The sequence below is a fragment of the Prionailurus bengalensis genome, chromosome D2 (genome assembly GCF_016509475.1).
Source record: "Prionailurus bengalensis isolate Pbe53 chromosome D2, Fcat_Pben_1.1_paternal_pri, whole genome shotgun sequence".
NCBI classification, from domain to species: Eukaryota; Metazoa; Chordata; class Mammalia; order Carnivora; family Felidae; genus Prionailurus; species Prionailurus bengalensis.
In genome coordinates this window covers 26,966,053-26,991,953 of record NC_057351.1, presented here as the reverse complement: position 1 = coordinate 26,991,953, position 25,901 = coordinate 26,966,053, and the positions used below count along the sequence as shown (strand labels likewise).

General features: G+C 34.4%; 1 protein-coding gene across 2 annotated transcripts in view; it reads left to right on the top strand.

Moving 5' to 3' along the window:
- The window catches only part of CTNNA3 (catenin alpha 3), a 1,753,506-nt gene that overhangs the window by 1,559,624 nt on the left and 167,981 nt on the right, over nt 1-25,901 (top strand). For both annotated transcript variants that reach the window (XM_043596448.1, XM_043596447.1), the window contains exon 15: nt 24,349-24,530. In XM_043596448.1, the coding sequence (XP_043452383.1) occupies nt 24,349-24,530 (182 nt within the window). The remainder of the gene's footprint in view (nt 1-24,348; nt 24,531-25,901) is intronic.

The window sequence follows — 25,901 nt, the reverse complement described above, 5'->3', positions numbered from 1 at the left end:
TCCCCCCCTCCACCTCTCCTCTGGCAATTACCAATTTGTTCTCCATATTTAAGAGTTTGGTTTTTTGTTTGTCTCTCTTTTTTCTTTGTTTGTTTTGTTTCTTAAAGTCCACATATGAATGAAATCCTATGGTGTCTGTCTTTTTCTGACTTACTTCACTTAGCATTGTATGTACCCCCTTTATTTATAGCAGCATTATTTATAATAGCTAAATTCTGGAAGCAGCCCAGTTGTCTGTCAATAGATGAATGGGTACAGAAGATGTGGTCTGTATGTACAATGGAATAATTAATCAGCCATAAAGAAGATTAAAGCTTTGCCAACTGCAACAACATGGATGGACTTAGAGAAAAAGGGACTTTATAAAGTCATAAATGGACATGTCTCCCCATGTCTGATTCTAAGATAATTGAAAAAAAAGAGAGCAAAATTTTTGGAGTTAGACTCCCAAGTTTGAATCCTGTTTCTGACACTTACAGCTGTTGACATTCAGCAAGTTACCTGTTGATCTCAGTTTGCTTATTTTTAAAATAGAACTACTCACACCATAGGATTATTGTGAAGCTTATGAGTTAATATTTGTAAGGAGTAGCGCATAGTTAAGTGATAAAACTTAAGTGACCCCCTGTCATGATGATCATTACCACCAATACCACGATTACTGCTCTCATCATCATCATCATCATCATCATCATCTTCATCATCATTTGTGAATGGATTCACATTTATAACCTTTCTGTTAGTTCCTCAGATTGGCAATATTCACTTTCCTGATTCGTCCTCTTCAAATTTTTTGGAACACTTGGTGGACAGCCAATCTGATTGACTAAACCAAATAAATTCCTTCTTATTTGTAAAGCCCTTTGCATAGGATTTTTTTCATGGGTTAATTTGTGGATGGGTGACCTTTGTGTCAGATACCTGCACTTGCCCAGTTTTACGCTGAAGCTGAAAACAAAAGGAACTCTATGTTGTTTCCTAGCATAGAAAATTACAACAGGAGCAATCTCATGTTATTAGGGGACATTGGGTGTGTTGGATGTTAAGATAGGCACACAAAGCATAATGTTACAAAAAATCAATGCCAGACTGTTCCCAGGGAACTAAGAGTCATCTGTATCCAAGAAATGTCCAGAAAGCACTTGCTTGTATGATTCATGGTCCTCGGTTATTTAGAGCTTGTAATCTAAGACAGGGCATTTGGAATGTAAAAAAGGAATATGTGGTCCACAAAACAGAAATGTGAAGACATCACAACTTGGCTGATAAAATATTCACATTCCACACTAATAAAGGCAAGTACATAGAACAAGTAGGAAATCTGAGTAAATTCTAGAAGTCTATAACTTGAGAATACACAGCAACTCTCTATCCAGGCTGTGTAGATAAGGAGAGACACTCAAACTTTTCCTTATCACTCCAGGGGATTTTTAGGTAAAGTGTAAATTATGTATTTTCAAAGCAACAATTGAATAGAAGATTTTTATACCTTTGTTCTCCAGCTACCATCAGCCCATCTTTGAAATTAAAAGTGACAGATTTTTAATCTTCTCTCTTCTCTCTTAGACTTAATTAGAGATAAGGTATCCAAACCCCTTTTACAGCAAAATCCAGTGTACAGGGAGAATAAAGAACCTCGCTGGAAACAAAGTGCTTTACAGTGTCAATTGACTTGAAGTTTAAAACTTTAAAAGAAAGAAAAATCCTCTAAAATTAGCAAGAAGACATAGTTACCTTTTTTAAAAGTTTATTTATTTATTTTGAGAGACAGAGGGAGTGCAAAGGTGGGGAGGGGCAGAGAGCAAGGGAAAGAATCCCAAGCAGGCTCCTCTGTCAGCATAGAACCCCACAGGGGATTGCATCTCACAAACTGTGAGATCATGACGTGAGTTGAAACCAAGAGTCAGTCACTTAACCAACTGAGCCACCCAGGTACTCCAGACATATTTACCATTTTAAGTTCTTATTAAAACTGTGAACGACATTGATCTTTGGCTTTCTGATGGAACTTTAAAGTTTTACGTATTACTAAAATTGACTTTGATGATGTCAATTTTTAATTCCCCCATGTCCTGCTGTGCTAAAACTGCATATCTATTCCTTTGTCATAGATATATGTCTTTGAATAAACATGTCATTTTTATAGCCTATTAAGTTAATACAAAAGTTTATATTTGAAATTAGTTAAATGTGACTCTTGGGAGACCATGATCATAGAGTTGACATCTAAAATATACTATAGGGAAGTTGGAATTAGCACAGCCTTCCATGGAGGAGTCAGTAGGACAAGAAAATATATTCCTATTTTTAAAAAATTCCAAATTTATTTTCAAAAGTTGCATCTTTTATCTGTAACATATATGGGTATGCCCTGGTATATTACAGTCACCTACTCTGCTGATGATGAAAATAATAGAAGTGGCAGCAACAACCTAACAATTATTTACCAAATGCTTAATATGTAGCAGGTACTTTAAATTTGTTAAATGTCTCCACAACCACCCTTTGAAGTATATATTAATATCCTCACTTCAAAAATATAGAAAATAGACACACGGTTATGTAAGTACCAAATATCATGTAGTGCGAGGTAATAGACTTGAAATTGATTGAGATGTGCCTGCTTCAAAGACCTGCATGTTTTCCTGTTCTTCCACTGCCCCACATAGCCACCCTTCCTACAGACCAGGCTTTAGATGGGACCACTTGAACAAAATCAATCTGCATACTGGCAAAAAAGTGCTACATTTATGGGAGACTAGGATTCATATGAGAATTTGACTTTAAAATCTCAATCAAAATGGCAGGTAACTTCATTTTGAAATTCAACTTGATGGAAGCAGAATCAGGGCTGTTATTACACCTGCTGTCCACATCCATTTGCTTGCAATTGTATAGCCACGAGATTAGTGTACTTCCAATAACATGACAAAGCTAATAAGTACTGTTACTAAAATTTCTTAAAATTATATAAAATGATGGGGTACCTGGCTGGCTCAGTTGGTAGAGCTTGAGACTCTTGATCTTGAGGGGTTGTGAGTTCAAGCCCCACATTAGGCATGGAAACTATTTTTAAAAATAATGATTTAAGATTATATAAAATGGGACGATGGGGGCACCTGGGTGGCTCAGCTGGTTGAGCATGCAACTTTGGCTCAGGTCATGATCTCCCAGTTTGTGGGTTTGAGCCCCGCGTCGGGCTCTGTGTTGACAGCTCAGAGCCTGGAGCCTGCTTCAGATTCCGTCTCATTCTCTCTCTTCCCCTCCCCTGATCACTCTCTGTCTCTGTCTCTCAAAAATAAATAAATGCAAAAAAAAAATTAAAAAAAGTAAAATGGGATGATGGAGAACAGGGATTCCATTTCCAGAGGGTAGTTTCTTTTTTTTTTTAATATGAAATTTATTGTCAAGTTGGTTTCCATACAACATCCAGTGTTCATTCCAACAGGTGCCCTCCTCAATACCCATCACCCACTCTCCCCTCCCTCCCACCCCCATCAACCCTCAGATTGTTCTCAGTTTTTAAGAGTCTCTTATGTTTTGGCTCCCTCCCTAAGTTTTTTTTTTTCCTTCTCCTCCCCCATGGTCTTCTGTTAGGTTTCTTAGGATCCACATAAGATGGAAACATATGGCATCTGTCTTTCTCTGTATGACTCATTTCACTTAGCATAACACTCTCCAGCCCCATCCACGTTGCTACAAAAGGCCATATTTCATTCTTTCTCATTGCCACATAGTATTCCATTGTGCAGAGGATAGTTTCTAAAGCCATGAAGAACTCCTTTCATTCTGTTTGCTTTTATTTTTATAAAAGGCACCAACAGGTAAACAAAAGGGCACTGGCTTTAGAGTCATTATTGCTTGATTCCTTTTGCTAATAACTATATGACCCTTAGTAATTTATTTATTTCTCTGAGACCTTTTCCCCTTCTATATCAATTTAGACAATACATACCTTGAAGTATTATAGTTGGAAAGAATGTATGTAAAGGATCTAGTACAGTGATAGAAACATAATAGGCACCTAACACATAGTTTTATTCATGTATTGTGTTTATAAAATACAACAATGTCTAATCATAAGGGACTCACATCTTGTGTGGTGAATTAAGTATGAGTCCTCTAAGTTAAGGTGAACCAGAGTAGGTTAAAAAAAAAAGTTTATGTTTTAATTTGCAGGAAGGAATAGAGAAACAGGCATAAAGAATAAAAAATGAAAGAGGAGGGAAGGAAAGAAAGAAGGAAGGAAAGAAGGAAAGGGATGTTATCTTGAGGTAGGGAAAACCCTCTATTTATCGGGAGTGATAGTGTGCAATAAACTGAAAAATATAACTAACACAATGTGTACTAGATAAAAAGAGTAAATATTTATTTTTGTGACCTCGGGATGATAAAGAACTCTCTGTAATACCAAACACAGAAAAGCAAAGGAGAAAGCAGGCAAACTTTACTCCTGATAACACACAAAAAAATAAATGAAAACAAACAAAGCCCAAGATTAAGCCTGAAAAACTATTAAAATACATCAATTTGGAGAGCTAATGATCACAATTTACGTAAGAAAATGTTTATATATAAACAGATTTTCACCAATGAGAAAAAAAATGACTCCATTTCCACCACCTTACCTCCTGCCAACAGAAAAATGGGTGTAGGACCGGAAGAGGGTAGTCACAAAACAGACACGTGCATTTCCAATGAACATGTACATAGTTGCTCCCTCTCATCAGATTACACACATGCAAATGCAAACAGCAATGAAATACTGTCTTCTAACATATTTTCAAAAGTAAAAGATTGTTGATCTTCACTGTCAGAAAACTTTTTTTGGAACGTGGACACTTATACACAGTTTGTAGGGATATTAATTGGGGTAAACTTTTTGAAGAAAAATTGAAAAGTATGCACGGAAAGGGTTTATAAGAGTGTTTCCTCTTTGTCTTTAAGAATTCTTCCTCCAGATACATTTGCAGAGATGTACAAAAATATCACTGCCTACTCAATACACATAAATATATGCACAGAGACATATGAACATAGATACCTACCTGCCTCTGTGTGTGTGTGTGTGTGTGTGTGTAAAATACCTGATAACCACTGAAAACTTGGAGAGAGATGATACTGTAGCTATACAATGAAATAAAATATTTAACGAGATGAAGCTACATTTTACAGACATTGAAATACCATATATTGAGTTTTAAAAATAAGAAATAACAGAACCATATATATACTGTGATCTGTTTTTTTAATAGAATTTGTAAAAATAATCACATATATATGTAGTATTCAAGGACAACCATTACAATATCACTTTCAAATCTTTGGTGTATAAAACAGTATGCTGTAAATATACAAGTACTATGTATGAAAGTACACAGACAAAAAGAATTCCACCATACTATTTATGCATAACTTTATATACCCATATGGTCCAAATAAATTTTAGGAAAAAAATAGCTACCTATAGTTTTACTATTCAGAGAAAAACCATGGTTATAAATTCCTTCCACAAACTAATAAACACATGGAATCTGTGTTAAAGTACTAGAACTCTAGTTAGTGACTAATTTTTCAGTCTTGTCCTAAATGATGGTGTAGAACTTCACCACTGCAAGTCTGTTCCAGAGTTATTATTAAAAATGGTAAGGTGAAACCAAAATAAAGGTTGAAAGACAGACTAACACACCAGATATTGTTACTGGTGGGAGAGTTTGCATTTTGTGAATGGTCTTGGTTCTTGGATTTCCCACAAAAGATTTACATGAGGATCCATGCCCGAATAAATACAGCCAGAAGGAAGGTACCAAGCACAGAGCAGGTTATTAAGGACAGTATACTCTCAAAATGGGAGAGCAGGCAGGGTCACAAGTGGCATTTGCACTGGGGTTAAGGGTGTCTTTTCCTTTTATGTTTGCATATGTTATGAGTCATGGCTATGGTGGTCTCTCACTGAGGTTGTTTCCAATCATCACAGGACTCCTCCTGCTGGCTGGAAGGGAGGATTTTGAGTCCTACAATGTTCTTGTCATGGACATCTTCCTCCATGGGGAGGTGGTGGAAAGGTGGTGGTGGTATGAAAACCACAATGTAAATATCTTATAATGAAGCTATAGGTTACCCTGAGGCAGAGGTTGAAGAGGAGGGCACATGTTCTGTGCCCTGTGGCTCTTAGTCTATCAACCTAGTGTACTGGAAGCCATAAAGCCAGCATGGTAAAAGTCACAAAGTCAGGATGTTGTGCCCTCAGTCTTCTAATATATCCCCTATTTATCACCACCTTTGCTTCCAGCTCATATCTAACTATCAATATTACTGGCCCCATAATCTGGTTAGTACATCTGGGGAGCAGTCTGAGCCAGTGTCCACTGATCCTTGGCCAAAACGTTAGGCCTGTTGTACTATCGAGATTCTGGATCAGATGATTTCTTATTGTGGGGGCTGTCCATGCCCTGTAGGACCTTTAGCAGCATCTCTGGCTTCTACCCAGTTGAGGCCAGTAGCACCTTCACCCCAGTTGTGACAACCAAAGATCCCAGGAGATTGCCAAACAGTGAGGTGGGGCTGAGAGGGTAGGGGCAAGGTGAAACCAATCATGGTACCAGCCATTCTTTTTGGGAATATTTGTCCTTTTTCCATTTGGGCCCTCCCTAATTATTTTTATGTTAAAATATTCTTCTTATTTTTAATGTTTATTTATTTATTATCAGAGAGAGTGCAAACAGGGAAGGGACAGAGAGAGAGAGAGAGAGAGAGAGAGAGAGAGTGAGAGAGAGACTCCCAAGCAGGCTCTACGTTGTCAACACAGAGGCCAAAGCGGAGCCGGAACTCATGAACCGTGAGATCATGACCTGAACTAAAATCAAGACTCAAATGCTTAACTGACTGAGCCACCCAGGCATCTCAAAATTCTTCTTTCTTTAAAAAAAATTGATAGTGGTAGTGAATGGTAAGGTTTTATGTGTTAAAGTTTTTCTTCTCCCTTCTTTTTTGTTTTGAATGTGTGTGGGTGTGTATGGGTGTGTGTTTTATGACCTTACTTGGTAAAAGAGAATAATTTGAGACATATGTTTATCCCCCACTTTTTTTAAAATTTTGTGGGCCTGTGCAATCCCCTGTTTAAGTACCTTTAGAAAAAGAAAACAGTCTATCTCATCTTTTACTTTGAAAATGTTTCTAATTACTATAGATTTTCTTTGTGAGCTGTTTGTATTGAGGCTGCAACAGATATGGTATATATATCTTTTGCAAAGATTCCTGCAAACACCCTGGAGTTTTACCTTTGAAAGCTTAACTCATTGAGGCCTTAATTTTATTATCTGTTTGTGCTCATCCATAAGCACAGCTTTATCTATATTCTCAGTGCTAAGATAGGCTCATGTGTCAGATGCTGCCTCTTGAGCAGTCTCATTTTTAGTTCATGAATGGAATTTTACGTGGAAAAACCTTATATTCTGCTAAGTGTCTTTCGGATCCAGATGTTTGCCTCTTGAAATTCACATTCAGAAGACAAGAAGAATTACGTTTTGTTTATTTAATTTCACTATGTGTTCTGACCATATGGATTTAATTTATACATAGTGAGTGGCTTGCTAGGGCTGCTGATGGGGGAAAGGTATTGCCGTTAACCCTGTGTTTTCATTGTTGCAACAGCAAAGAAATGTTTTTATACGTTTTGAGTCTCAGGCACTAATTGTACCAGATTTTAACATAAATACTCATGTAAAATAATTTCTTTGGAAGTGCAACAAAAGAAAGGAATTAGATTGCTCTGAGTTGCACATGGAGGGAAGAGTCCTTTAATTGAGATCTGACAATGTAATTTAGCAGTCGATTTCAGAACATATCAGTCCTTGTGATATTTATTTGGAAAATTATGATACTATAGGCAGTGTTATGGGAAGCTTAAATATATAAAAATGAGCTGGTTGCTTTTAGCACTTAAACTTGAATTCTTTGAGAACTGCTTGAATAGTCAGAATAACATGCCAACATTGTGACTCTCTGGGAACACTCTTCCATATTTTCTCCTTTTTTTTCTTTATCATAATTTTAAAAAAATGAAACAAGACGAGGTAAACAATCAGGTTATATTATAAATAAGGAGACAGATTATTCAAAATACCATACTATTAACTCATTACACAGATAAGCTATAATCTATTCCAGTATACATGAATTGAACTTTGAAAATTGCTCTTGGGGTGTCTGGGTGGCTCAGTCGGTTGAGTATCCAACTTTGGCTCAGGTCATGATCTCACAGCCCATGAGTTCGAGCCCCACATCAGGCTCTGTGTTGACAGCTCAGGGCCTGGAGTCTGCTTCGGATTTGTGTCTCCCTCTCTCTTTGCCCCTAACCTACTCACATTCTGTCTCTGTTTCTCTCAAAAATAAATAAACATTAAAAAAAATTAAAAAAGAAAAAGAAAATTTCTCTGGTCCAAATGATTGGATGATAACTGGTGGAAATATACCAACACCAATTGTAAGTTTACTATACAGAAAACTCATGTTGAGACTAAAATGACTTGTAGACTTCCAATCTAGGCCAGGAAGTGAATGAGTTAAATCCACTTCAGCGCTTCTCAGTCAGGTAGCATTTCTTGTCATTTATTTCCCCCCACAATTTATTTCTCGCTAATATAATCATTTTGTTAATAATAGTGAATAAAAATACAACGTTAAAATTTTGAAGTGAATATCTCATTTTATTCTTGTTTGGCAAATATTTTTAAACTTTGTGTATGTGTGTGTGTTCTTTTGAAATATCATAAAGCTCAATCTTGGAAAAAGGAACTAGTAGGAAAGATTATTTTGTGAGTTCTTCAGAGTCGATTTATCACATATTGCCTCACTTTGTAAATTCACAAGGAAGGCTTTATTACTTTCCATTGGAAGATTTCTTAATGATTCTACCTGTCAGGTAGAGTCCGGAAAGTCTTAGTCTCTGGAGAACAATTCCTTATTAGTGCCCCAGTGTTCTGTCCTATAATATCCCAAGGAAGCTTAGTTGGATTGTTATACATCATCTTAAATAAGTAAATACATGTAGGTAGATAGATGGATGTTAGATACATAACATTGAAACATGCCTTTGAAATGTGCCTATGAAACTTGCCTCTCACAAATTGTTCCAAACATTTCCTTTTTTTTCTTCAAGTTTTTATTTAAATTCCAATTAATTAACATACAGTGTTCTGAGAAAACAGTTCAGACTTTACCTGGAGATTTATTAAATTAATCTTTAGCTTAAGGAGGCTTAGAGCAAATAGAAATATGCAGTGTGTATAAAAATAAAACATATTCAACTCATCATGATGAGTTCTTTTTCTAAGAATGATCTTTTTTCTTAATTGCAAAAATTCTACTGAGAAAAATGTTTATTTAGGAAGCATCTACTATGGGCACTACCTTTACAGCCAATCACATTTATTTACTTACTAAATAAGCCTACATTTTTCTAGGTAACCCAGTATTAGAAATCAAATTTGGTTTCTGGTAAATTTCAAAACATTGTGCTGAGTGCAGGAGGATCAAAAACAAATACCATTGTAATGGAAGATCTATTCATGTGGGAATAATCTACAATTGTGCCTATTTTATGTAACATTTTGACCAGGCACACTTGTGGAGCCTGTAACGCTACATTTTTGGAAAGTACATTTGGTCTCTTCTGAAGACAGTACCATTCTTAATGTCAATCAGTTGGAGAAGTGGGCTCTCAGGGAACTGGAAAAGAAAAATCCTTTCTCTCTGGGACTTGGCCACCTATGGTTATATTTGGACACAATAGCATCCAACTGAGTGCCTGCAATATAGAGGGTAAAAAATAATTAGGATGCAATAATGAGCCAGATTTTAGATGCCTTTTTACCAAGACTATATTACTCCGCATCTGCCATTACTTCGTTTGTAACAGTTTGTCTAATGTGTTACGGTAAAACCTTGGTTTGTGAGCATAATTCATTCTGGAAACATGCTTTTAATCCAAAGCACTTGTATATCAAGGTGAATTTCCCCATAATAAATAATGGAAACTCAGATGATTCATTCCACAACCCAAAAATATTCATATAAAAATAATTATAATACTGTAATATAAAATAAAATAATAAAGAAAATATAAAATATAAAGAAAATAAATGAATTAACCCACACTTACCTTTGAAAACCTTCGTGGCTAGTGAGGGACACAATAGGGAGGGTTATCGTGTAGGATGACTTTTACTATCACTAACAGAATCACTGCTGTCTATTGGCTCAATTGAATCTTTTTCTGCATGGGGGCCATCGTATACACTCGCACAGATGTTGAGTACAGTACAGTATTAATAAACTCTTATCATAAGGGTGCCTGGGTGGCTCAGTTGGTTAGGTGTCCAACTTTGGCTCCAGTCATGATCTCATGGTTCATGAGTTTGAGCCCCACATCGGACTCTGCTGTCAGCCTTCTTCAGATCCTCTATCCTCCCTCTCTCTTTGCCCCTCCTCACCTTATTCTCTCTATCTCTCAAAATAAATAAGCTTAAAAATAAAATAAACTCTTGTCATATACTGTATTTAATGTAACTGGCAATAAGGCAGCAGAGGAGAGGGTCTATATCTTTAGGCAGTCTGATTTAGAATGAAGCAAAGCATTCCTAAGCTTACTCTTGTACAGAAAAGCAAAGGACTGTCCACGGGTGCTTTGAAGTGACAAAACAATACACTAGTGCCAATTGTGGGCACTTTCCAACATTCTGAAAAATCACTGATTTCTGGCAAACACCGTAACCTGAGACCAAGCATCCAAGCATGGGAGATGATCACCCACAATCCCACAGCAAGAGAGAGAGAACCATTGGCTCAGTGGTGATCATGTGATGTTCAGTATCACATACTACTGGTATTGCAAGACAATGTCAGTTATGAAGTTAAAAATTTTTAGAAATGTTTACTTGTATTGCAGAACACTCACAGAACAAATTACTCACAATCCAGGGTTTTCCTGTATATATATGATTTGGTCTCATGTTAGATGGCTGTGGTTAGTTAAAAAAAAATATATATATAGAAAAGTTGCAATTGTAGTACAGATAATTTTCATATACTTTTCACCCAGTTTCTCCTAATGTTGACATCTTGCATAACTAAGGTCTATTTGTCAAAACCAAGAAAGGAACATTGGTATTATACTACTAATTAAACTGTAGACTTCATCAATTTTTCCACTAATTTTCTTTTTTGTTCTACATTTAAAGCCAACATCCAACATTTGTGTTTAGCTGTCACATTTACTAGTCTCCTGTAGATTAGGACAATTCCTTATCATTCCTTCTCTTTCATGATCTTGATATTTTTGAAGAATATCAGGTATTTTATAGAATGTCCCTTAATTTAGATTGTTTGATGTTTTTTTTTTCTCATGATTATTTTAAGGTTATGCATTTTCAGAGGGGATACCTACCATAGAATTCAGGTGACCTTAGTCCATCAAATCAGAGGTACAAGATGTCAATAGATCACAATTCTGGTGATGCTGGCCTTTGTCACGTGGTTAAAGTATTGGTTTCTGGCTTCCTCACCATTGTAAAGTAGTTATTTTTTTCTTTCCAATTATTAAATATCTTGGGGAAAATGCTTTAAGACTATTCAAGTCTCGGGCGCCTGGGTGGCGCAGTCGGTTAAGCGTCCGACTTCAGCCAGGTCACGATCTTGTGGTCCGTGAGTTCGAGCCCCGCGTCGGGCTCTGGGCTGATGGCTCAGAGCCTGGAGCCTGTTTCCGATTCTGTGCCTCCCTCTCTCTCTGCCCCTCCCCCGTTCATGCTCTGTCTCTCTCTGTCCCAAAAATAAATAAATGTTGAAAAAAAAATTAAAAAAAAAAGACTATTCAAGTCTCATTTCTTCTCAAATATTTATCTACTATTTTTCATATTCATCACTGAATCTTGCCTCAGTTATTATATTGGTGTTTGTCTAACAGTGATTTTCTATTTTCTTTATTTCATCTGCATTTGTTAATTAGAACTATAAGGAAGAGCTGTCCCATCTTTTGCATTGTTTATTTATTCAATTATTTATTTCTATCATTATGTACTCATAGATACTTATTGTAGTCTATGGATTTTAATTCTGTTTTGTTGACCAAATTGTCCCACCTTTTGTATTGTCTCCTATTTCTTTTTAACATGTCCTCACTGTTTGTTTTGTTTTGGTTGGGTTTGGGTCTGGTTTTAGTTCTGGGTTTTGGTTTTTTGTTTTTATTTATTTATTTATTTATTTATTATTTATTTATTTAGTTTTTTTTTTTTTTGAGAAATTGCTTACTTTTTGACATCATATGATGATCCAATCTCAACCAAATTGTGAACTCTTTTAGCTGAATTCACCTTACCAATGTCCAATGGCATCTGCCCAGGAGAAGCAAGATTTCATAGCATTGTTTTCCAGCAAGTACCTTTTCTTTCCCTAGACTTTAGGTTAGTTGGTTGTGTTGTGACTTCTGAATAAGATGACGGTAACATTTTTCTTATCGTGAGTATACTTTAGGTAGGTTTCTTCCTGATTATAGATAACTGAATCCAGTTTGCTTAGAGCATTTACTTCAGAAAACTTGCAATTGTAAATTCTTTCTGTGCCCCTTTAAGATGCAAATGTTCTCTTAGCTTCTTGCCAGGGGTACAACCCAGGTATATTCTTAAGGACCTGAAGCTACCCTTTGAAATGTAATAATCAAGAAAGACAGTGACTGCATCTACCAGCTTCTATAAATAAGCACCATTAGCGTACATAGATGGCTTAATCACATTGACCAACCTCCCCCTTAATGTAGTCCAGTACTTTTCTACAAACACACCCCAGTACTTAAAAACTCTCATCTTTTGTTTCAGCAGATTTGAGTTCAATCTGTCTCTCCTATTACAGTATCTTGTAGATGTCTCTCTCTCCTATTACACTTGTATAAAAATGTTCCTTGCATGTTTAACTTATCCAATGCAATTTTTCATTGACTACTCTGATGAGTTAAAAAAAAGAGTCATGAACTTTTAGATTTTGGACTTACTGTTGTCTTCAATGTGGGAGCAGTGTTTTATCCAATTTTCTACATCATCAGATGAAAACCAGATAAATTATATTTTGTGTTATTTCCATTCCCACTTTGTAAAGTTTCTACGTTACTCCTAAACACTTCCACAAATTTTTCCATACACACAAATTATGTATGTGGATGATTCATAAATGTTTAAAATGTTGAGTCACTACAATATAGTGAATAAGAAACAGAGAAGGTTAGTCTCAACTGAAAGCAATAGATCAGGGAGGACACAAATGCAGAGCAGAAACATGGCCTATGGGATTATAAGCCCTCAGAAATTAGTAGAGCTCTTGAGGGAGGGAATTTGCTATTCTCAAGGATGTATGATAAGGAGTTTGACTCAGTTTTATTTAAATTCCAAAATATGATAACGTAACTATGGGTCTTAGGTCACAAATGAACAAAAACATGGTCAATTAACCAGTAATATAGTCAAAAAATATTTGTGGATTTTCCAAAAAAAAAAAAAAAAACCACACACACATACATATATAATATATTAAAATACCTAGTAAGTGGTAGACAGGGTATATATCATACAAAATTCTAACTCTGCTTTTCTTTAGGAATTACATAATCCATATTCAACTAATAATAACATAATGAGAATAGCGTTTTCAATCTCTTTTGCCATATGTATGTGATGACAGTTATTATCAGCATATCGATATAGATTATTAATCATGGTACTATATTAAATCACAATAATGTAGGTATATATAAGCATAATATAAGCAAATGTCATAAATATTTGAAATTCTATGCCTCATTCCTCAGATTGTTATTTTTCCCAAGAAAAATGTTAGAAAGATAGACTGTAGTGTTTAAATTCCTATAAACTATTGAAGGCAAATATGTTATATTTATATTCAGTTTTATGTAAAATACATGTATAAATTATATAAAATTTTATTTATTACAAATTATAATTAAGAAGCAATGAAACAAAGAAATAGTAGAGATGTAGAATTATATTTCAAATTATAGCAATTTTAGTGATACACCATTCATATACTTGTCAAGATTTTATCTTTAACAAAATATTTTAATTAGTTATAAGTGAACATTAAATATCACACCATCAAAGATATATGAAAATCATATTTAGTAAGACAGTTGGCTTCCTAGAACTCTTATAGAACAAGTTATTTTGAACCAAAATATATGTTTTTAAACTTAAAATAATTACTGGAATTGGTTTTCAAATTGTATTCCATGCATGCTAATTTACCAAAGAGTAATAATAAATAACTTGACATTTTCTGCACTGGGAGATTTTAAGCTCCCTTGAGAGCAGGAACAGTGCTGTATAACTCCACAATGCAGTAGAAAATCAGTAAATGCTGGGTGATGATGTTGCAGACGATTCATTGTGTATATTATGACCAAACATTGTTGTACTATGCCGTAATATACAGTGATAGGATAGAGGTACTGTGATATTAGCAGGCAAGCTTATTCATAAACTGAAAGGGCCCCAATTATCTGAGCTTTCTGTATCCTCCTTGATAGATTTTCCCTCCCTTTCTTGGCCTCAGACTAGCACATCTCTTGTCTACTTCCAGTTTACTGTAAACAGGGGCGTGGAATTCAGGTAACCAAACTTCAATTGTGTGAGAAGTAAAAGTTACTAGGCTCTGAGTCACATCCTAAGGGTACTGTTTTGAATAAAATGAATGGACTTCTACAGTTTGTTTCTCACAGCCTTTCCAATATTTATTTATTGAATTGTTTCTTTGTTTTACATAGCTATGTGGTTTTGAAAATATGAAGATTTCTGTATTGTTAGTCTTGGCAACATCAAAAGACAAAAGTATTTTAAAAACCTGGAATCATATTCTAAAGAAAACACAATGCATGTGAAATTAGATTCATCTATGTCCTTGCAACATTTTAATTAAAAAATAAAGCAAATATATAGGATTATTTAAATCAGAATACTCATATAAGCTTGACAAAGTATTTTCTTTTCTTTGAGATTATCTGTTTTGGAGGACAACTTAAAATAACCCACCAACTTTGGTGAAAAAGAAACCAGAGGAAATATTTTAAAGGCTTGGTGTTAAACCAATGGTTATTATATACATATATATATATATATATATATATATATATGTGTGTGTTTATATATATATATATATATGTATGTATATATACATACATATGCACACATACATATTATACTATGTAATACTATATGTACTATATTACTATATATTGTCTTATCTTATCTTATCTTATCTTATCTTATCTTAATCTCTTAGTCCCAAAGAACCTAGCACTGGACTTTCACTTATGACCAAAGAGAAGCAGAACATCCTTAGTCAGGGATGTTGCAGATAGAATGGCATTTTGGGAGAAGAGAGTAGATTGTATGGCCTATAAAAGCTGTAATACCTTCAGTAAACAAGAACATAAAGCATACTATTTGTTTTCTTATTGTTTATTTTGAAAAAATCAAAGACACAGAAAAACTTAAACACACTGGGACAGTGTATGTCTGTTATTTCCACGACCTAGATATAGCAGATTTAACCCAATGCTAGTGTGCTATATGCTTTTTTTTTCCCCTGAACTACTTCAAAGTAATTAGCAACATCTGAAGAAAATTAGCAATCCCTTCTTAATTTTGCCTCATACCCAGTTTATATTCAGATTTCTCCAGTTGACTCCCAAAGCAGCATTTATTTTTTTCTAGAACAAGGACACAAATTGAGTTCACAAATAAATATTGCGTTCTTTCTCAAATTGAAATTAACCCTCATGCTAAAAAACATCTTGCAAATGAAACCATATATAGGGAGATGGATGGAAAAAAAAAAAACAAACGTTGGGGAGGGTTTCATTTATGGGAGACATGCACATGTTCCCTATAGGCTTGATTTCCATGGTTGTTAAAAGTGGATATTAATAATATCTACCTTAAATAGTATTTAATTAGCATAATTTTTCAAAAGTGGTTAGCAACATGACTGGCACATGGGAAGCATAAATAATGTTAATTGTCATTATTATTATTACCTATAGAACATAATTAAGTAAGCTTGATAAGTAAGCTCTTTTGAGCCACTCTTGAAGCCTATAAGGTTTTATAAAATAAGATAGTTTACACCTAAGGGATCTGTGAGTGTAACTCATGAGGTCGCAAGAGTGTTATCTTTGACAGGAGGAAACTTAGAGACTTTTAAAGCTAATATATTTGTAAATTTGATTTAAAGGAATGTGCATAAAAATGTAAAAATGTATATCAGTCTTTAAACCAAAGTTCAATACCAACCCCTAAATATCATTTTAAAATATTATGGAAAACTTTTGTTAATGAATTCTCAGGAATATGTTTGAAATCACAATTTAGTATGCTTAAAATATCAATGCATAATACTTTTTTATGAATTTGTTCTCCAGATTTTAATTAAGTTGAATTTCTGCCAGCAGCAGTTCAGATTTTCTAAACTCCAGCAAAATGTCATACTATTTATATTTCTTATATATTAAAATGCACCCATTTCCCAAATGCCTCTGGGCTTATTAGCAAAAAAAAAAAAAAAAAGACAAAAACAAAAACAAAAAAAACCAAAAAACAAAAACAAAAATAAAAAAACATGTGCATAAATGATACTATTAAATTTGATAAACCCTGGAGATGAGAATAAGAAAGATAAAAAAAATATTTACCCATTATGCAAAAATCATGCACATGTGTTAAAAGTTTGCAGAACATTCGAATTTAATTTTCTTTTTTTTTTAAAATTTTTTTTTCAACGTTTATTTATTTTTGGGACAGAGAGAGACAGAGCATGAATGGGGGAGGGGCAGAGAGAGAGGGAGACACAGAATCAGAAACAGGCTCCAGGATCTGAGCCATCAGCCCAGAGCCCGACGCGGGGCTCGAACTCACGGACCGCGAGATCGTGACCTGGCTGAAGTCGGAACCGACTGCGCCACCCAGGCGCCCCTCGAATTTAATTTTCAAGTTCTAGCTACCCATTCACATGAGAAATATTTAATTGATTAGGAATTCCTAGTATTTATAAAATAAAAAAATAGTAATTGTGGCTTACATGTTAATAATATACTATTTCTGTGTTCCATTCAGGTTTATAGATAGGAAAGTAAAAGAGTTATATGATTTACTTAAGAACTAAATTTCCATGAAAAAGTTATACCTAAGTAAAGCAGAACAATTTTGTGGGAAGAGAGAACCACTAACAGCAACACATGGATTTAAAAAACAAATCTGATATTAACCAGTTGGCTAATATTTTCCAAGTCATTTCTCTTTCCTGGGACTCAGTTTCCTTATCTGCTAAATAAGCAATTTGGATTTTGGAACTTCTGAGAATAAGAGAATTATAATGACCCTATGTTTCTATATGGTTTGTTGCTCATGGCAACAGGCAACATGCCAGGTGAAGGCATTTATATACATCAATCATAGTACCACTTACTAAGTCCTTAATATATTCCAGGCATCGTTATTTACAGATATAATTCAAATTGTCAGAAAACCCTGGGGCACTTGGGTGGCTCAGTCAGTTAAGCATCTGACTTCGGCTCAGGGCTTGATCTTGCAGTTCACATGTTCAAGCCTCCCCCCCCAACCCCGCATTGGGCTCAGAAACTGGAGCCAACTTTGGATTCTGTGTCTCCCTCTCTCTCTGCCACTCCCCTGCTCATGCTCTGTCTCCTTCTCTCTCTCAAAAATAAATAATAAAAGCGTTTTTAAGAAAAATTTAAAAAATAGAAAAGAAAACCCATAATAAATTTATCATAATTTTAACATGTGATAAAATTGGGGTTGAGGATGCTTAAGGTACTTGCTACAAAGCTGGCACTTGGCAGAGTTGGAACTTGGATAGAGGTCTGTATGACAACCTTTTTGCATTTTTCCTATTGTACCATGTTTTTCTTTTCTTTTGGTCTTTTAAAGAGATAAAGTCATGAAAGTGTTTATAATAAATAATGTAAGCATATTAACATATTAGGTAGGAGTAATGAGCATAATGAAATAAAAAGCAGATGAAAAGAAGGTTAAGAACTATTGTGCTGTTAATACAGTCTTAGAGGAATACTGAGGACCCGAGTTTGAAAGTGGACAGGAAAATGTATGGGAGAGATTGATTTCTACCTAGTAGAGATAGAAGCTTGAAAAGTGTGTAAATGTAGATGACAATTAAAATGAAAGATTAATGCTATAAAATTTTGATCCTACAAGCCTATTCTTTATCTCTCTCCTATTTCTATTAGCAACTATAAACATTTATATACATGCATATATATGTCCTACTTTCAGGAAACTTACATTCTGGGGGAAGGAGAATAATAAAACACACATAAACATACATGTATGCATGTATATGAGAAGGAGAGAGAGACTACTATTATTCTGAAAGGTGTTTCTGCTTTCAAAGTCCTTTTCTCAAGTAAGATAGGATATACATATTCATGAATAGTTAGACTATAAGACAGACTAATATGAATCATTTTGAGGGGAGAAATGATAACGTGTTCTGAAATTTAAAAAATAATAATTATGGGGTATCTGGGTAGCTCAGTCAGTTGAGTGTTCAATTTTTTAATAATTTTTTTAATGCTTATTTATTTTTGAGACAGACAGAGAGAGGCAGAGCATAAGCAGGGGAGGGGCAGAGAGAGACACACATAGAATCCAAAGCAGGCTCCAGGCTCTGAGCTGTCAGCAAAGAGTCTGACGGGGACTCGAACCCACAAATGATGAGATCATGACCTGAGCCAAAGTTGGACACTTAACCGACTGAGCCACCAAGCACCCCGAGTGTTCAATTCTTGATTTTGGCTCAGGTGATGATCCCAGGGTCTGCATCAGGTTCTGTGCTAGTCATGGAGCCTGTTTGAGATTCTATATGAATTTTCTACTTTAAATAAATTCAAGGGTGGTATTTGAGGAATTAATATTCTTTATTCAGTAAGGAGTCATGGAAGCTCCTGTCTTTAGTTGAAGATTTGCACAATGCTATTAAAATCAGAAAGATTATACAAAGTGATAACAAGACAAAAGGATTGAAAAAGAAAGAGAAAATTGACCTGAACTTGTATAATAGTACTGGGAATTCAGACAAAGAGACAGATGTGATTAAAGTATTAGAGATTAAATGGATCAGCTTTCTGCCTAACAGAAGGGGATACATAAGGAAAGGGAAGAAGTTTTTTTTGCCTTTTTTTTTTTTTAATGTTTATTTATTTTTGACAGAGAGCAAGCAGGGGAGGGGAAGAGAGAAAAAGGGACCGAGAATCCAAAGTAGGCTCTGTGCTGACAGCAGTGAGCCAGATGCGGGTGCTCAAACTCACGAACCCTGAGATCATGACCTGAGCCAAAGTCGGTGCTTAACTGACTTCTGACTTCCCAGGTGCCCCAGAGAAAAAGTTTTTAAAAGAGATTCAAGGGGCGCTTGGGTGGGTCAGTCAGTTAAGCATCTGACTTTGGCTCTGGTCATGATCTCATGGTTCATGGGATCGAACCCATGTCAGGCTCTGTGCTGACACCTTAGAGCCTGGAGCCTGCTTCAGATTCTGTGTCTCCCTCTCTCTCTCCCCCTCCCCCACTCATGATCTGTCTCTGTGTCTCTCTCTCAAAAATAAATATAAATAAAAAAAAGTAAAAATAAATTTAAAAATGAATAAATAAAAGAGATTCAAACTGGGTGGCAGGCAGTACTTCTGAGAAATACAAAACTCAAGAGGATAAAGGATTTGGCAAATGTTGGCAAACTATAGCCAGCAGTCAAATCTGGCCCGCCAACAATTTTTGTACAGCCCATGAGCTAGGAATGTTTTTTACATTTTTAAGTGGTTGAATAAAGTTAGACTAGATGTAATCAGAATAATATTTTAGGCACATAAAAATGATATGAAATTGAAGTTTCAATGTCCATATAAAATTTTTTGGAACACAGCCACACTCACTTGTTTGCACAGTGTCTTTGGCTACTCTTGCATTACAACAGCAGCAGAACTAAGTATTATGGTAGAGCAGTATGGTGTGGCCTGCAAAGCATAAAGTATTTACTATTTTCCCCTTTACAGAAAAAATTTTACTACCCCCTGCTTAGAGATAATTTTATAAAATATATTGTATATCATATATATACTTGAAAATGCCTAAAATGGTCATGGAAGATTACAACTTTTATTGAAAAAGGAAGGTAATACTAGAAATAGAATTCTGAGGATCATTGTGTAGAGTGAACTGAGTCTGTTATTGTAAGTTAACAGCTGGAATTAAAAAAAAATAAAGAAAATAAAAAGTGCTTCCTACACATTTATTCATTTGATCTCTAAGGCATGCTGTGAGGCAAATATCATTGTCTCTAGTTTATAGATGAGGAAACAGATTCTAGAAAATATGTGACTACACTTTGGAGAATAATTGCATTCAAAAGTAGAAGGTGGTAGAGAAACACCATTGAGTATGAATATTTTGATATATCATGGGCAATATTGCTCATGTTGGTTGGCATAGTAATAGGACAAAAACTCGAGGCTAGAGTCTCTAGGTTTGCATACTGGTTCTACTACTTGCTAACACTACAGTCTTGAGGTAATAACTTAACCTTAACCTTTTGGACACTCAGTTTCATAATCCATTAAAGTTAGGGTAATAATATATTTACCTCATAGGGCTAATATGAAGAGTGAAGTTTAATATATGTAAGATGCCTAGGGAGTGTCTGGATTATATAAGTGTTAGCTATTTTTGCTTTTAGCAAGAGATTTCAAAACTCAGTTAACACACAATAAAATCTCATTCAGATGGAAGTGACTCAAAAAATGTTTGATAGCTATTCATATCACAGTTCTAGTCTATATATCTGGGCAGGAGTGGAGACATACTGCCAGCCAGCAATAGCATCAGATTCCATTTACCTGATTTGTTTCAATCTTTATTTCTTTGCTTATTCTGCACACATTTATACAAAAAGGAATTTTTGCTCAGAATTCCAAAATATCAAGTATTCTCTTAAGTTCTGTTTTGAAATTTTCATAGTGATTCAAATTGATTAATAGCACATAATAAATCATCCACAGAAGACTAAAAATCTTCAGTAGAGGTGTCAGTCAGGAATTTAATGCTTTTCTGATGTTGTGGTTCCTCCTGTGGGAGAGTCAGAATTCACTAGGCCTTTCAATTTTATAAACTATTGCCCAACTTTTGGCCCTTATCTTGTCAGAAGTAAACATCTGGTGATTATAATTCAGCATGTGAGTTGAGATGTTATTAAGGAAATCGAGTGCAACCGATGAGATTCCAGTCCGTGACAGGGTCAGCCTTGGTGTTATCCAATAATCAACTCTGTTCCCTGCATGGCAGGTGGGTAGCAGTTGCAATTACTGTCATTTTGTGTCTAGAGAAACTTAGACAAGAGGGTTAAATGACTTACTAAAGGTCATATTGGAAAACAGTGGCATTCCAAGGAATAGAACTTAGAATACGCTTACCCAGATCCCCTCTTGAATAGTTTGAACATTTTTATGAGGATAGTGAGTAATTTTTCATGATATGCTAGTGCATACTTCAAAATTATTTATTATATACAGATTCATGGATTTATTATCTCTGAGACAAAGACCATAAGAAGAGGTCCCATTTGAATCTACCTACATCTATTATTATTTGAAAGTTTAAACACTTCTTTTTATGAAAATGGAGAGAATGATAATGATCAGTAGTCAAGACGGAGAAAATTTATTTCAATTTTTGAGCTAGTTTAATGGGTTAGTATCTTATAATTTACTTAATGAGCTTTCATACTATTGATTTCAGACATAAGTGAGCTGTATCTTCACTTACGTTCCTTGCTGTATGCCAGCAGTAGTAAGGGTTGCTTTTATTTTAACAGGCCACATTTCCTGAGAAAAGAAACTACAAACTGTATTCAGAGTATAGCTCATCAGTTAAAAGCCTATTCCTATGAGTGTCAGGGTGGTTCAGTCGATTTAGCATCTGACTTCGGCTCAGGTCATGATCTCATGGTTCATGAGTTTGAGCCTCGCATTGTGCTCTCTGCTGTCAGCACAGAGCCCTCTTCAGATCCTCTGTCCCCCTCTCTTTCTGCCTCTCCCTGCTCATTCTCTGTCTCTTTCTCTCTCTCTCTCTCTCTCTCTCTCTCAAAAATAAATAAACATTAAAATAAATTAAAAAGCCTATTCCTCTGCACTTAATTTAATTCTTCAAATAAAATATTGCAAGTATGCAAATTTTAAGTGCTAGATATGTTAATATATTTTGATAATTTTCTTGCTGAGTAGGAGATAGCCATCATTTATTGATCATTCAATTTGTGTCAAACATTATGCTAAGGAATTTAGAAGAAGCTTCAAATTGGAAAGCCTCATTGTTTATTTTCATGACTAGGTTAGAACTGAAGAATGGATAATTAACGCTGAGATTTCAGAGACACCAAGTTATTTTAGACCCTGGGTTAGCCTGATACTAAATAGATAATAAATGCTAAATACTTGATATTGGTTCTTTGATTATTATTATTTTGCTGGATTTTCCATTGAACATTCTTATAACTCCTTCATTCATGTAATTTAAGCATTTTTGCTTTTATACACTATTGATTCAATAAAGTGTATTTCAACTATTTTGAGCCTAGTGTTCAGAATATTTTGATGCTTTTTGAGATGATTTCTCCTTACTTCCACATGTATAGGGGAAATCTGGAAATATATAGGTATTATAAATATCACATATTCTTTGATAATAATCTAATAAGTAAAATTTACTTAAATGATTTATCCTTTTTTAACTACCCTCTCTGAGACTCATGTACTCATTTTATTAGAATGTATATGGAAATTTTTTTGAGAATATGATTGCCCAGACTGTCGTGTGAGATTTTATGGCCTTGATACTATTGAATCACTTTTACTTCAAGATTCTTTTTTATTTGACAGATGGTTATGGGTCCCAGATGCTAAGGCTGTGAATGTGGTGGTTTAGGGGTATAGATGGTATTCTACCCATCCCACATTTCAAATTGCAAGTGAAAATACACGTTGCATATTGTACAAAATTTGACATATTCAAAGAATAGTACTATGCCAACACATCAACCCTACTTTTTATAGAAGAACACCTCAAAACTCAGGATGCTAATTAGTGAGGGCTGCCTTAATAAACCCTGCCCATAACATTTTTACTCTTCCCTCAAAGTAGTTTTTATATACATGCATATTTGAATGTGTACATGATGACAAAATACACATATACATCCTTATAATTTTAAATATGTGTTTATCTAATACATATGATTTATATATGTATACTATTATTGTTTTGCAGTATATATTCAATGTTTGCATAAGGATCTATCTGAATGTATATACATACAAGGATAAATAGACATAATGTCAATAGACATTTCAAGATAATTTTGTTATACTTCCACCTTTTGAAGCATACTATTGGTACAATTAGATAAAATATATGTCTGGGGCACCTGAATGGCTCAGTCTGTTGAGCATCTGACTCTTGATCTTGGCTCAAGTCATAATCTCATGGTTCATCAGATTGAGCCCTTCATCAGTCTGTGTGCTGACAGCATGGAGCCTGCTTGGTATTTTCTCTTCCTCTCTCTCTGCCTTTCCCTTGATTATGCTCTCTCTCTCTCTCTCTCTCTCAAAATAAATAAATAAACTTTAAATAAATAAAGTATATGCTTTTCTAATATACGAGATGTATTATATTAAGTCCGAATTAATTTAAAATTGTATTGCATCAGAAATTTGAGAAATCTCGTCGGGGTGCCTGGGTGGCTTAGTCAGTTAAGCATCTGACTTTGGCTCAGGTCATGATCTCAGGGTTCATGAGTTGGAGCCCTGCATTGGGATTTGTCCTCACAGCTCAGAGCCTGGAGCCTGGTTCAGATTCTGTGCCTCCCTCTCTCTGCCCCTCCCCTGCTCATGCTCTGTATCTCAAAAATAAATAAGCATTAAAATAAAAAAAAAAAGAAATTTGAGAAATCTCACATTTATATTAAGGAGTAGATTTAAATATGTCAGACACCAAATTATACATTGTTATTCTCAGTTCTAGAGCAAACATTCATAATTTAAGAAATTTTTCATATGAAAAATTATGCCTGGAAAGTTTTGATTATATCACTTAAAAAAAACACATCTCTGTTTTTGAATGAATGAGTTTAAGAATATCCTATAATGACCACTTCTGCCTAAAATGCTCTTTGATATAATGGAATGCTTATAAATATAATTATCATGTGTTTTAGGCTAAGATGACTCAGTTGCCTGAGTCAGAAAAGGAAAAGATTGCTGAGCAAGTTGCTGATTTCAAGAAAGTAAAGAGTAAACTGGATGCTGAGATTGAAATATGGGATGATACAAGCAATGATATCATTGTTCTGGCTAAGAAGATGTGTATGATTATGATGGAGATGACAGACTTCACAAGGTAATTATGTAGAAAATGATGCACAACGTTTACAATGGGTTAGAAACATTTGTCAAAGTACTGAAACCTAAGTTTCTCTGAGTGGCAGGTGCTTAAAACCAAGTGGTAGAAGAAACACAAATACTATAGTATTAGAAAGTTGTAGGTGGGTAGGTCTAGAAGTTTTGGTAAGTAAATATGGAAAAGTTAGTTTCTCATAAACTGCCAAAAAGTGAGTTTAGAAACCTAAAGAGATTTCTAATATCTCCTCCCCTTAGGAATCTTCTCTATGTATCATATTAGCATATTATTTTACAAAGAAATTGGGAAATCAAATTGTGATCTCGGTTGGAGCTCTCTGAATGTTTGCTTTCCATAGCTTCATGATTTTAGTTGTAGTGATATATGTGTCATCAAGATTTGTGATATCTTTTGCTACTGAGACATCAAACAAATATATTTTAAATCACAGTGAGTTAATAATATACATGAAAGAATCATACATTGTGTGTAAATTCCAGAAGCAATAAAATGTTTATTATAGCTTGAAAATATTATTTTATAGAACTATCCAAAAAGCAGTAAAATAAATAGTTCTTGCCCTACCAGTTACTTAAATATACAAAACTACAATTAAGCTAATTTAGTGTTGGTGTAATTATAAAAGCCACAGAAAGAATACTCTGAAACAGACCTGTTATACTCACTTATGTCACCATACATTATGCACAAAAATAAATTTTGGATAGAGTAATAAATGTAAAATTAAAATCATAACAAGTGGAAAAATGTACACAAATCTTTTATATTAAGATTGAGAAAGGTTTTCCAAGCATTGGAGAAAAAGGAAGAACTTATAGAAAATAATTATTTAGTTGAACCACATTAAAAATTCTGTAGATCAGTAAAATGTCCCAAATAATATTGAAATATAAATGGATAATTGGGTAAACATTTCTAATAAAAAACCAAAAATATTATGTCATTTATATATAAATAATACTTAAGACATTATACAGAATAAAGACCCAAATATCCTAGAAAATGAAAACAAGACATGAACAGGTAATTCAGTTTCTCCACATAAAAGATATGACTCATAAATATGTGAATTATATTTAACCTAAAATAATTTAAAATAAGGTAAATTTTAAATTTATAAAATTGGACAAAACTTTTAAAATAGGTTTATTACAAGGAGGATATGGTGATGAAATCATATGTTGGTATAAGCCTTATAGTAATTTGGCAAAATGTATAAACTAAAAACTTTTGTAAACTTTGACATTATCTGTATCTATATCATCTATATCTATATCTATATCTATTTCTGTACATTACATACACAGTTTCATAAAGAATGCCTTTTATTTATTTATTTTGGTTACATAG